The sequence below is a fragment of the Equus caballus genome, chromosome 21 (assembly GCF_041296265.1).
Source record: "Equus caballus isolate H_3958 breed thoroughbred chromosome 21, TB-T2T, whole genome shotgun sequence".
In the NCBI taxonomy this organism is placed as follows: Eukaryota; Metazoa; Chordata; class Mammalia; order Perissodactyla; family Equidae; genus Equus; species Equus caballus.
In genome coordinates this window covers 64,346,888-64,361,231 of record NC_091704.1, presented here as the reverse complement: position 1 = coordinate 64,361,231, position 14,344 = coordinate 64,346,888, and the positions used below count along the sequence as shown (strand labels likewise).

Here is a 14,344-nt window from a genome sequence, read left to right as displayed (position 1 = left end):
TAGTTCTTCATTTAGAGAAAAGGCCAAGGATTACGGCGAGGAAAGGTGGTGTGCTCGTGCGGGCACACAGCTCAGCCTTGCATCAGGCCGAAGCAATTCAGCCCTGGCCAGGTAAGCGTCCACGACACAGAATATCAAGCCCTGTCCGCATCTGAACCGATTTCCCTCAGAGGTGGGTGTTTCGACTCCCAGACCAAGCGGTTTATTGAAGGAGTCTTTCCACTCAAATGCAGAAGTCTCTCTGGGAGGAATTTTGGTACAGCTAAAGCGTTTGTCTTCCTACACTGCAGTGATGTTTTAGTACTTCCTCAAAACGTGCATGAGAAGTACCCGGGTCCCGAGCAAAAATGCATATTCCTGGGCCCGCTCCATACCTGCGACACCAGAGTCCCGGGGCGGCGGGAGGGGGCGCAGAACCTGCATTTTCCCGGGTGCCCGGGAAATTCCTAAGCCCCCCGGAACCTTCGTCGTGCACGGCGGCCGGGATGGCACTGGGCTCGTTGCCTGGCGCCCACTGACGCTGCTCTGCGTCTCGGCTCTGCGCCCTTTGTCGCCTCCCTAGCTGCCACCCGAGTTCAGCTCCAGCTTAGGTTTCAGCCCCAACCCTGGTGGTTAGCTGGGCGCAGCACAGGACCCGCCGCGGTGAGACGGCCCCGCCCCTCCTCGTCCCGCCCTCTCCGGAAGTGACAGCACCTGTCGTCGGGCGCCCAGCCCCTTCCGGCCCGCGCCCCGCCCCGCCCGCCCCCGCGCTCCCCGCCCCTCCCCCCACGGCGCCCGCTCCGTCAGCCTCTCCCTCTCCCTCTCCCCTCTCCTTCCTCTCGCTCCCTCTCTCCACCTGAGCATACGCACCTGCCCGCGCGGCTCCGCTCCCTCCTCCCTTCCCCCTCCCTCCCTCCCTCCCCCGCCGGAAGGCTCGGGCCTGGGCCGCGGGCGCTCGCGGCTGCGTCACCGCCGCCCCCCAGACAAGATGGACACCGCCGAGGAAGGTAAGGCGGCGGCGCCCGCGCCCCGGCCTCGGCCCCGGCGCAGGTTCTGCCCGGGCGTGCGGGGGCCTCCCCTCGGGCGGGGGCGCGCGGAGGCCGCGGCGGGGCCGGCGCCCGGGCCGTTTGCCGCCGAGCCGCCGGCGCGAGGGGAAGCGGGAGCGGAAGGTGACCCTCGGCGCCCCCGCCGCTTCCCGCGCGCGCCGAGGGCGGGGACCCTGCGGGGCCGGGGCCGGGGGGCTGCGGGGCCGGGCCGGCGGCGTCTCCCGCGCGTTCCGCCAGGCCCGGGGCCGCCGCCGCCGCCGCCCGGGGGCATCTTCCGCACCCTCCCCCACTCGGTTTTGTCTTTTTTGTGGTCGTTGTGCCCGTCGCCGTACAGGCCCTACCCCCTCCCGACCGAACTTCTTTGTTGACTGTGAAACTTCGTGAAAAATAGCCCGCCAGGTGACGGCCGAGTGGGGGGGACTGACCCCTGCTTAAAACCTCGCTCTCCGCGGAAGAAGGTGTTTACTGAACGAGGAGGAGGAGGGTCCAGCGGGTGGTTGGAAGCGGGGAGGCTCTTTCGCATTCTTTTGTTTTGGTGTCATTTTGTTTTTCATCCGTGACACCAGGGCGCAGTGTTTTGCGTGTTCGCTTTGTTTTGTGAGTGCGTGTGTCTCGGAAGAAGCTGACCCGTGTAAATTGAACGCATAAGGTGTAAACACCCATGAGTATTGAAATGCATTTGCTGATGCAAATGCACTGAGGGTAGGTTATTTTTAAGCGGTTTTATGTTTTTAGAGCCTGTCAGATCATTTAGTGAGTCTCTGGAGGACATTACTAGATTATCCTGGGTCCTTGATGTTTTGGATATTTGATGTTTGGACATTTATGCTTTGGATATATTTTTGTGGGGATATGATAAGCGTCTTTCAGCCTTATGGATTGCGATTTTGGTGGTTTTACGTGAAAAATCTCGAGCACTGTCATGGTGTGGAATAATGAGTGATAAAAAGTTTGATATTGTCTATGCATGTTATCAGTTGATAGAGCTCGATTTATCGTTTTTTAAAAAAGTCTTTCTTTAGATAATCAGTAAGCACGTCAACTATGAGGACATTTGCATGTGACACTGGACAGTTTACAAAGCATACTCACATGCGTTCACATTTGATCCTCATAACAGCCCTATGGAGTAGATAGGTGTTATTATCTTTTATAGATGCGGAAATTCAGGCTTAGTTATCTTAGTAGCTTGTCCAAGTTTCATACACTAGTAAGAGACAGATTTGAACCTAGACATTCTGATTACAAATAGAGTTTCCTAAAAAAAAAAAAAACCAAAAAACCCCCCAAAAAAACCAAATAGAGTTTCCTTTTATTATGCCCCAGTCGTGTTTATTATACACAGTGAGTGACGCTAATCGCCACAGGAGACTCCCTTGGAAAAAATAGTAAAGTGAAACTACTGACAAGGGTAGGGATTACATTCTTTTTGACAGGTGGTCCGGTGTGTAAATTTCCATCTACATAGATTTCACATCCTTTCCGATTCACATTTTAATGACTCAATCTAGTAAGGCATGTATTTATTTATTTATGACTTGATGTGTACTGACAAATTATAGTAAATTCCATTCTTTCAGCCTGGGCACTTAAGTGCTTGTGTACATTCATGGTGCAATAGTGGTAACTCAGGAATTGTAGGATCTTGAAGTTTATATGGAATCCTGAAAGTATTTTTAGTGTACTTCTAGTGCTTAAACATATTTGTGTCATTGTACAGTTATAATCAAGGTGAGATATAAATGGTATTTATTTACTGACTTGAACAGTGTTCCCTGTAGGAATAACTAACATTTACTGAGGACTTGATGTATGGCACTTTATAAACATCTCATTTAATTCTCAACATTTTTAGGTGGGCAATATCCCCTTTTCACAGATGAGGATGGTTTGATTAACTTGCCCAAGGTTATACAGGTAGCACATGTCAGTGGCAAGAGTGATTTTCAGGTCTGTAGACTCCATGGTTGAATTAGGTGTTTCTAAGTGTATGCCCAGTGTCCACTGCTGTAATAGCTTATTTTTGTCACTCCCTTTATTGGATGAATTATTTGCATAATTTGACAGAACCTTATTTTGCATTTGTTTTGTAAAACTATTAGTCATGAAATGAAAGTGAGTTTTAATATTTCTCATGGCTATTTTTGCAAAATTCCAAATTGGGAGTCTTCTGAAATTTTCAAAATTAATTTAAATTTAACTTGAAAAAACACTGGAAGGAAAGGGAGGATTACAGAGGATTTTATGGTAAAAATGATACAGTGAAGAAAAAAGCTTGGAAACAGTTGTTCTATTTGCTAAATTAGTTATTATAGATTATTTCTTAGATTAAAAAAATAACATTTGGGTTTTTATCCGATTACAAAAGAAGCAGTTTTTATGTAGAAGGCTTGGAAAATATGGCTGAACAGAAAGAGAACTAAATTTAAAAAAATCTTTTAATCCTATTGCCCATTGTTAAAAACACTGATCATGTTGTTTACTTTTGTTTGTTAATATGTTAACTGAGCAAACAGACTAAGAATGTTACTAAAATACCAACCATGCAAAGAGTGTAACTCTTCCCTCTCTTTTAAAAATAGCACATTACTTTCCTCTAGTGGTACCATATATGATGTTATAATGTTCAGAATGTTTTGTATTTGTAGTAAATGATACTGAATTCTGTTAGAAAATTGGTTGTTGGCCAGATGGATTTTGGCCCTTCATAGTGTTTGCTAGATTTTAAAGCTCTCTAAAGTGTTCAATGTATTAAATTTTATTTTTTATTTTTTATTTTTTTTGCATTTCTTTATTTATTGAGAAGATTCAGTCATGAAAACTACTCATTTCCACTTTCCATTGATTGAGCTACAGACTTTAAATAATTTGGGATCTTAGCTTAATCACTTATTAATTATGGACACAGGGAATAAAATAAATGAACATATCTAAACCACTCTTGATTCTTGAGTTTTCTAAGAGTAAATGACAAATATGAAAAAATATAAGTTTTGTTTTGGTATTTTTTAGAAGGATACTGCAAGAGAATACTTCCCAGAACAAAGGGAAAGGATACAGGTAAATCCATTGCCCATTTCAGTAGCCTCTCACTCAATCATAGAATACTGGCGATTATGTTTTTGTGTTAGAGGTGGAAAAATTTAGGAAGAGAAATAGAGAATTTTGGCTTATAATAGAATTGTGAAATATTTTTTAGTTGTACTATTACTGGCACTGAGCAGATTCCCAGACATGCAAAACATATTGTAACTAATAAAATATAAAATTCTGTCTTTACAACATTCTCTTTATTGCATCAGGATCACAAAAGCACTGTGATCACTGAGAGAATGGGTCCTAATAGCCAAAACAACTAACTTGTCAAAGGCTATAACAGTATTAATTAGAGGAGCTTCCAGAGATATTATCAGTTGTATTTTAAATAAAAGGGAAATGAAGCACACAGGAATTAAATAACTTGCCATGATACAGAAAAATGAAGGTGTGATGTCACCGAGATATGTCTAATTGGAAAGTCTTTTCTTTACATATCCTCCGTACATCTCTCCCCACAATATGCACTCCTTGCCTTACTGAATTACATTTTGAGATATTTTGGGGTAGAAAAATAAGCACAGAACTATGCCAATCAGGGCAGAATCTGAAAATTCACAATTGTTATCATTGCTATTTCATGAGCCTATACAAGTTTTTACAAGTAAATCAGTCTGAGAGATTAATTCTCAGTCCATAATACCTTGTGTGAGCTTAATATAAGTGTGTTAAGAGAGTCACTAGATTTCAAATCAGTGTGAGCCAAATATTCTAGTCTATTGACAAGTCTTTACTGAAAACTTTCTATCATATGCAAGTTACTCAGAAAAGTTTCTTAAATTCTCCTGGCTGAACTCTAGCAAACCATATGAACATTGAAAAGAAATCCTAGAGTCTTCATTCACTGGGCTGATTCATAAGCATGCGGATTCTCCTGCTTGGAATAAATCATCCGTGTCACATGGCCAACTCTCAGTAATTTTTCAGGTCTAAGCCTAAATATCAATTCCTCCATGATATTCATCACTGTAAACATAGCTTCTCATTAGATAGCGAAGACTGTTGTTACAAAGTCTCATAACACTCTGTATGCTCCTTTATAATGTTTATCAGTGGAATTATATAGTGTTTTGTGTTTATGTGTTCAATTCCTATTTTTTTCAGTTGACATAAGCATCCATGGGAGCAGGAACTTTATCTCTCCTGTTCAATGCTATTTTCTCAGAGATGTCTCTTGGCCTTGAGGGCCCAGCCCTGTGGCCAAGTGGTTAAAGTTCTGCGCACTCCTCTTTGGTGACCTGGGTTTGGGGGTTTGGCTCCCAGGTACAGACCTATTCTGCTCACCAGCCACACTTATCCCAGAAGGGTGGAGTCAGATATGTTTGATGAAGACTGTTAACACCTACCACAGGACGACCTTGCTGGCAACTTGATCTTGGACTTCCCAGTCTCTTGAACCGTGAGCAATAAATTTCTGTTGCTCAAGCCACCCAGTCTGTGGTACTTTGTTATGGCAGCTCAGGTAGACTAATATCCTAGGTCCGGAAATTTGCATTCCTTACAAGTTCCCCAATGATGCTGATGCTGCTGGCCTGGCCGTCACACTTTGCAGCCGTTGTCTATGGAGCATGGCCTCAAAGATCAATGTAAACATAAGTCACGCAGGGATCTGGTTAAAGTCCACATCTTGATCCAATAGTTTAAGAGTAGGTGGGGCCCGAGATTTTGCATTTTTAACAAGCTCCCAGGTGATGTCGCTGGACTGTATTTTGAGTTGTTAGGTCATAGAGACGCTGAACTGTAGGAAAATGCCTCTTAAATTTTATTTTTGTAAAATCAACAAGTTTGTAATCCATTCTCATAATACATAGGATGGATGAATCATTCTTATTGTTTGTGTTTAGTTTGTATGAGTGCAGTTTTGTTATGTAAACTGCTATCCATCATCAAATCTTTACACCTCAGAGCTGCAGGAGACCTTAGATATGCAGCTTCTGACCCTGCAATGCACCGAGATATTTCAGTTTCAGGAAAAAAAAAATCTGTCCTTTGCCCAAGGATATACATTTTTTTAAAAGGAAAAGCGCTCACTGTTGGAATAGATATTGCAAGGAAGTATTGATATATGAAACTCCCATCAAGGGGCTGGCCCCGTGGCCGAGTGGTTACGTTCGCGCGCTCCGCTGCAGGCGGCCCAGTGTTTCGTTGGTTCGAATCCTGGGCGCGGACATGGCACTGCTCATCAAACCACGCTGAGGCAGCGTCCCACATGCCACAGCTAGAGGAACCCACAACGAAGAATACACAACTATGTACCGGGGGGCTTTGGGGAGAAAAAGGAAAAAATAAAATCTTTAAAAAAAAAAAAAAAAGAAACTCCCATCAAGATATTAAACGTTTTGCTATAGTAGAGTGCTTTCATTTCAGCCCAGTGATACATAGAACTCATTTTTTTTTCATTTTTCTAGATTACTTCTTACACTAACAGAATATAATGCAAAATCTTATCAGCAGTTTTTTAATGGAATGCTGCAGCAATTGTTCTTTACGCTTTATGAAACATTCATTGGGAAGGTATGAAGCTGAAGTGTATTGCAGTTGATCATGTTCTTTATTTACTATGGCAAAAACTTGAGGTGACTTAGATTTGGAAAAAATGAGTTAAAAGGTTGGGAAGTTGTCAGAACCAGGCAGCTAGTTACTGTCTTTCTAGAACCACATGGTCTTTTATCTCTGCTTCCAGACATGTTGGCTTCATACTTCTCACCACAGATCAGCTTTCACTGCTTTGGCATGCTCATGAGCAAGCAGACAGGCACTTATTTGACAAACGTTTATTGAGCACCTGTTATGAGCCAGGTACTATTTTATGCGCTTGGGCTAGGCAGGGAGCAAGATAGACAAAATCCCTTCTTTCTCAGAGCTTTGCATTCTTGTTTTTGGCTTGGTTGAGGAGGGACGGAAGACAGAAAAGAAGCATGTAATAAATTATCTGGCGTAACTAGAAGGTTGTAAGTGCCGAGGAGAACAGTCAATCAGGAGGGAATAAGGAGTGCCAGGATGTGAGGAAAGGGTTGCAGTTTTCAATGTGGTAGTAAAGGAAAGCCTCACTGAGAAGGAGCAAAGGAGAAGGGGCATTAGACATGTAGATTGCTCTGTGGGCAGAGTATTCTAGGCAGAGGGAATAGCCAATATGGAATCTCTAAGATGGGAGTATGCCAGGAATGTTCAAGGAATAACCAGCAGACCATTGTAGCTGCAGTGGAGTAAATGAGTTGAGGGAAGGGTAAGTAAAATATGAGGTCAGAGAGATCGTGGAGTCAGTGGGGAGTGAAGAGGGGGAGTGAGTATGTGGGACTTCCATGAGATAGGGGGCCGTGGGAGGGTTTTGAGCAGAGAGTTGAGACATGAGTTGTCTTGCCACTGTGTCACTGCCTCCTTCCCTGAACATACCTCTTTCCTGATGAACTGTTAAACTCAAATTTGTGGGAGCTAGAGTATGGTTCGCCCATCTTGGGTCAGGTGCTTACTCATGATCCAGGTAGGTGGGTGTTGGTGGGGAAGATAACATAAGAATACAAATTGTGTCAAAAGGTACAAACTTCCAGTTATGAAATAAGTCCTGGGGATGTAAAGTACAGCGTGATGACTGTAGTTAATAATACTATATTATATATTCCAAAGTTGCTAAGAGAGTAGATCTTAAAGGTTCTTATCACAAGAAAAAATATTTATAATTGTGTGGTTATAGGTTTAACTAGATTTATGATGGTGATTGTTTCACAATATGTGCATATTTGAATCTTTATGTTGTATACTTGAAACTAATATAATGTTATATGTCAGTTATATTTTTTAAAAACGGATAAAAATCATGGCTGACTGTGTCCATTCTTGATCTGGGCAGACATCCCAAAAGGTGTCTGCTGCATGGTTGAACTAGAATACCTTCCAGGTTGGAATGCTATGAGTGATTTAATACTGGGCTACCCATGTATCCTCTTCCAGACCAGGCTTATTTTAGTGGGTTTTACTTGTCTCCTGTAAGGACATGAAGATTGTTTATTTTTGCTATAATACAGGTAGAATAGAAAGAGTTCTTAAAAAGGAAATAGGAAGTAAGACCCCAAGGGAAAACTGTCATTAATTCAGTCTATATTTTAGAATGCTATTATAGTAGGCTGGGCAGGGTATTATAGGAGTTTAAATTATGGCAGAAGGAATGGAAAGAATGAGAAAGAAGAAACAGATCAGGGTAGAATTAATAGAATATAGTGATTGATGAAGTGATGTAGGGAGGAGGATTTAAAACAATTGATTTCTAGTATAGTTTGATCAGCTGTGAATGGGAAGAGATAAGTTCAGTTGTGGACATTGTATTAGTTTGCAAGGGCTGCCGTAATGAAGTACCACAGACTGGATGGCTTAAACAGCAGTTATTCTCTCACTGTTCTGGAGGCTAGACTAGACGTGTGAGATCAAGGTGTTGGCAGGGTTGGTTTCTTCTGAGGCCTCTCTTTTTGGCCTGCAGATTTTCGTCTTCTCCCTGTGTCTTCACATGGTTTTCCCTCTGTGCGTGTCTGTGTCCTAATTTCCTTTTTATAAAGGCACCAGTCATATTGGATTAGGGCCCACCCTAATGACCTCTTTTTTAACTTAATTACCTCTTTAAAGACCCTGTCTCCAAATATAGTCATTCTCAGGTACTAGGGGTTAGGACTTGAACATACGAATTTTGTTGGAGCAGGGGAAATGATACAGTTCAGTCCATAACAGACATGAGTTCTGGAAGGCTTGGAAGACTTTGGAGCGTTTTCTGTACATTTACTTCTTATAACTTAACTTTGTTATAATGTCCTTTTAACTGTGCTGTCTCTCTTCCTTACTCCCACTTGACTATGTATTTTTTACTGACAGAGTAATAAGGTATAATTACACACAATAAAATTTACCCTTTTTAGTGTGTAGTTCAGTTATAGCACTTTTGAGATAGAAGAGTTGGAGAGTCCTTGTCTTTTTTTTTTTCCTCCATTTGCCACATATTGAATACCTGCTATGTACTGAAGCCCTGTCCCAACAGTGTTTCCTACATAAATTTCATTTCCCCCATTATCAAACATTGTAAAATTCCTTAGAGGCACTTTTATTGAATAGAACAGTTTGAAGACCAATAGTCTTAGGATTGATTCCTTTATGTTCTTAAGAATTGAGGACCCAAAGGACTTTTGTTTATGTAGGGGATAAAAACACACACACACACTGTATTAGAATTGAAAACAGAACTTTAAACTTAACACACGTTAACAAAAATAGCTTTATGATAAATGTATTTTCCAAGACAAAAACAGTTTAGTGAGACCAATAGCATTGTTTACATTTTTTGCAAATCTCTTTTATATCCGGATTATTAGAAGACAGTTGGATTCTCATTTCTGCCTCCACACTTACTCTGTTGCCATGTGTTTTGGTTAAAGTGTATGAAGAAGTTTTGGCCTCAACACAGATAGTTTGGAAAGGGCGGGATGTTTTCAGGTAATTTTGGATGTTCTTTGTTAATATGCCAAAAGTCAACAGTGGAAGTTTCTTTTTTTTCCCCCCCTTTTTCTCCCCAAAGTCCCCCCTGGTACATAGTTGTATATTCTTAGCTGTGGGTCCTTCTAGTTGGGGCATGTGGGATGCTGCCTCAGCGTGGCTTGATGAGTGGTGCCATGTCCGCGCCCGGGATTTGAACCGACGAAACACTGGGCCGCCTGCATCGGAGTGCGCGAACTTAACCACTTGGCCACGGGGCCAGCCCCAAGTGGAAGGAAGTTTCTTACGCAGTGTTGTATCTGAAAACATATCAGTCAACTTTTTTCTTTTTGAGGCACATTAGCCCTGAACTAACATCTGCTGCCAGTCCTCCTCTTTTTGCTGAGTAAGAGTGACCCTGAGCTAACACCCACGCCCATTTTCCTCTAGTTTGTATGTGGGACGCCTGCCACAGCATAGCTTGACAAGCAGTGCATAGGTCTGCACCCGTGATCCAAACCTGCAAACCCCGGGCCGCCAAAGCAGAGTGTGTGAACTTAACTGCTGTGCCACCCGGCTGGCCCTCAGTCAGCTTTTTAAGAGTAAATCAACTTAAGTTAAAATCCATTGGTCTGGGGCTGGCCCCGTGGCTGAGTGGTTGAGTTCGCGCGCTCCGCTGCAGGCGGCCCAGTGTTTCGTTGGTTCGAATCCTGGGCGCGGACATGGCACTGCTCATCAAACCACGCTGAGGCGGCGTCCCACATGCCACAACTAGAAGAACCCACAACGAAGAATATACAACTATGTACTGGGGGGCTTTGGGGAGAAAAAGGAAAAAAATAAAAAAAATCTTTAAAAAAAAAAAAATCCATTGGTCTGATGGTTTAAGATAGTGAGTCCAGAAATAGACCCATACATATATGGATAATTGATTTTTGACTAAGGCACAAAAGCAATTCAATGGAAAAGGTATAGTTTTTCACTAGATGGTGCTGGAATAATTGAATATCCATAGGCAAAAAATGAACTTGAGCCATACCTTGCACCATATACCAAACAGAATTAACTCAAAGAGATGTTAGACCTAAATGAAAAACCTAAAACTGTGAAACTTATGGAACAAAATACAGGAGAAAATCTTTGTGATCTTGGCTTAGGCCAAGATTTCTTAAGTACAGTATTAAAAGCATGATAACTTGAAAGACACTGTTAAGAGAATGAAGACAGGCTGCGGAAAATGTTGGCAAAACATATCTGATAATGGATTCTCAAAACTCAATAATAAGAAAATGAATAACCTAATTTAAGAAATGGCCCAAAGATTTGAACAGACAGTTCACTGACAAATATATGCACATGGCTAATAAGCACATGGGAAGATGATAGGCATCATTTTCATTAGGTATATACAAGTCAAAACCATGATGGAATTCACACCCACTAGGATGGCTATAATCAAAAGGGACAGATAGTCAGTTTTGCCGAGGATGTGGAGAAGTTGGAACCTTCGTTCATTGCTGGTGAGAATGTAAAATAGTGCTGCTAATTAATCTCCAAAAGTTAAACTTATCATACGACTCAGCAATTCCATTTCTACGTATATATCCAAGAGAATTCAAAATGTATGTTCACAAGCAGTAGAAACAACTCGTTGTCCACCAACTGATGAATGGATAAACAAAATGTGTATATCAGTAAAATGGAGTATTATTTGGCAATAAATAGGAAAAGAAGTACTCATATATGCTATAACTTGGGTGAACCTAATAAATGTTATGCTAATGGAAGAAATCAGTCAAGAAAGATTACCACATTTTATATGATCCAATTTGTATGAAATGTCCAAAATAAGCAAATATATATGAAAAGAAAGTAGATTAGTGGGGAGGGCTAACAGAATGGGGAGTGACTGTAAATAGTTACAGGATTTCTTTTTGGGATGATGTTAAAAAATTAGATTATGGTGATGGTTGCATGACTTTGTAAATATATTCAAAACCATTGAATTGTACACTTTAAGTTGAACTTTATAATATGTAAATTATATTTCAATAAAGCTGTTAACAAATTAAAACTATGAGATATTACTACATACCTATTAGAATGGCTGCAGTTAGAAAGACTGACCATCACAAATGTTGATGAGAATGTGGAGTGACAGGAACTTTCATATACTGCTGATGGGAATGTAAAGTGGTACAGCCACTTTGGAAATCAGTGTAGCAGTTTCTTAAAAGGTTAAATTGCACCTACTCTGATCTGGCCATAGTCTCTGTGGTTATTTAGTAAGAGAAATGAGTGTATACAAAGACTTGTGTACGAATGTACATAGTTTTATTTGTGAAATCTGCAGACTTGAACCAACCCAAATGTCCATCAACAGATGAATGAGTAAACAAATTGTGATACATCTGTATAATGGAATACTAGTCTGCACTGAAAAGAAATTAACTTATTGATACACACTACAGTGTAGATGAATCTTAAAATTGTTATGCTGAGTGAAAGAAGCCAGACAAAAGAGAGTATGTTCCACTTATATAAAACTTTAGAAAATGCAAGTTAATCCATAGTAATAGAATGCAGATCAGTGGTTGCCTAGGAATAGGGGGGAGAGAAGGGTGGGATGGAAGGATTACAGAGGGATGAGAGTTAATTTTGACGGTGATAGATATGTTTATTATCGTGATTGTGGTGTCAGTTTTACTAGTGTCGAGCTTATCAAGTGATACCCTTTAAATAAGTACATTTTATTGTATGTCACTTATTCTTCAGTAAAACTATTTTTAAAAAATCCATTGGTTTGTCTCTTACTCATGTTGGGTTTTATAACATCAAATATAGATAATTGGTAGATATTGGATCATTGAATTATGCAGATCTTCCAAATGTTGACCCATTTCATGTATAATATAAAAACTTCACGTTCATTAACATCCCCACTTATCCCATCTTGAAAAGTCCTTAGGTATTGGGGAAGCTGCAATGCTCATTGTAGTGGATACAAGTTTTGTAAAATCCTAATTTTTGCTTGAAAGTTTGCTTTTTATGATTGGCAGCAAATATTATCAGTTATTTTCCTTGGCTCCTAGGCTCACTTCATTCTTTTGTGACAAAATGTCTGTCAAGTACCCAGATCTGTCTGAATAACTGTCAATTTTTTTTCCATAGTAAAAATAGTGTTTCATGGGAGAAAAAAAGCAGCTAGTTAGCTGACAACTCCAAAGAATTGTACCAGTGCTTTTTCTTGAGGCACCATTGCTTTTGAGCTTAAGTTGGGAGTGAGCCCGCTCTCCTTGTATTCTCCAATTCTAAAATTTCCACTCGATTCTTCTTTGTCTTCTATTTTTCTTTGCAGTCTGTGTCTAGTCAGGAAACAGAAATCTCAATAATCTAACCAGAGGAAGTTGAAAGAATTATTAAGCTATGATAAGAGGGTGACTATGTAGATGTAAAAAATAGTGTGAAGAGTACCCTGGGTGAGAGGGAGAGTATCCAAGTAGGGACAGACTTGGAAGGGCTGGGGCCCTCCTCTCAGCTGTGGTTCCCTCTTCATTGGAGGAGTCTGGAGTTGTCCAAGCCAGAGCTAGTCCACAGTGTCTGGGCAAGCAGGAAACAACCCTCCAGGGTGCAGGAGAGCCAAGGTTGATGGGTAGGCATGCAGAGGGGGTTGGGGTACCACGGTAGGTACTAGGCCTGGAGTGTGTCAGGTTCTTATCAATAGGGCTGTGGGAAGGTGTTCACTATAACAAACCTACTGACAGTGCAGCAGGAGCAAGAAAATGCTTCCTTCCTCCTGAATTGTCCCTCCAGCACCCTCTACTGACAAATCTGTTGTAAAAAATGCTTAAAAGAGCTTAGTCTCTTACCACTGTGCAGGTACTGAAGGATGAATTTGGAGCTGAGAGGAAATACACTGATACTTGGCACACTCCTGCTAAAACTGTTGAACCACTCCCTGTATTGCTGAACTTACAGTTGCCTACTGCTCTTGGAGCAGTGGATTGATTGGTAATTCGGCCTTGCAAACATAGATTTAGTTATTCTCCGTGTATCACAAAGTTTAGTTATTGTCTTATCTCTCTAGGTTACTGATCATTACAAAATTAACATTCACCCGTACTGTTGCTCCTGGAAACCTGAAAACTACATTTTTTGGCCTCCTTGCTGACTAGGCTTGAGCTGCATTTCGAGAAGCACTTGTGGGATCAGAATTTGGAGGGAAAGGGTGAAGCCGTTCTCTACTTCTGGCTCTAAAAACAGCAGTGCAGCTCATTGCAGGTACTGCAGATGCCTGCAGTAGTTATGGAGGTCATAGTGGTGATCTGCCCTTTCATGAGCAACCTCACCCCCAGACCCTGGCCACCACTGATGTCTTTCCATCTCTATAGTTTTGCCTTTTCCACAGTGTCGTGAATGGAACCATACAGTCTGTAGGTTTTTGAATCTGGCTTGTTTCACTTAACGTAATGCATTTGAGATTTATTCACATTGTCGAGTATATCAGTAGTTTGTTCTTTTTTGTTGCGTAGTATTCTGTTGTAGGGATGTACTGCAGTTGATTCATTCCCCAGTCGGGGAATGCTTGGGTTGGTTGTTTCCAGTTTGGGGGAATTATGAATGAAACCATTTTACATATTCCCATAGGTTTTTGTGCAAACATAAGTTTTCATTTTACTAGGTTAAATACCTAGGAATAGGATTGTTGGATTGTATGGTAAGAGTATGTTTTTTTTTTTGTCATTTTAATAGGTAGTGGTATCTTACTGTGA

At 41.4% G+C, this 14,344-nt stretch overlaps 1 protein-coding gene across 2 annotated transcripts in view; it reads left to right on the top strand.

The window, feature by feature from the left end:
• The first annotated feature begins 679 nt into the window (after positions 1 to 679).
• The window catches only part of MARCHF6 (membrane associated ring-CH-type finger 6), an 84,411-nt gene continuing 70,746 nt past the window's right edge, over positions 680 to 14,344 (top strand). Inside the window, exon 1 of one of the 2 annotated variants that reach the window (XM_023625850.2) lies at positions 680 to 986. In XM_023625850.2, the coding sequence (XP_023481618.1) occupies positions 968 to 986 (19 nt within the window). In that variant the 5' untranslated portion in view covers positions 680 to 967. Of the gene's footprint in view, positions 987 to 1,214; positions 1,484 to 14,344 lie in introns of those variants that run through there. The other variant, XM_070246044.1, reaches the window with a different exon arrangement.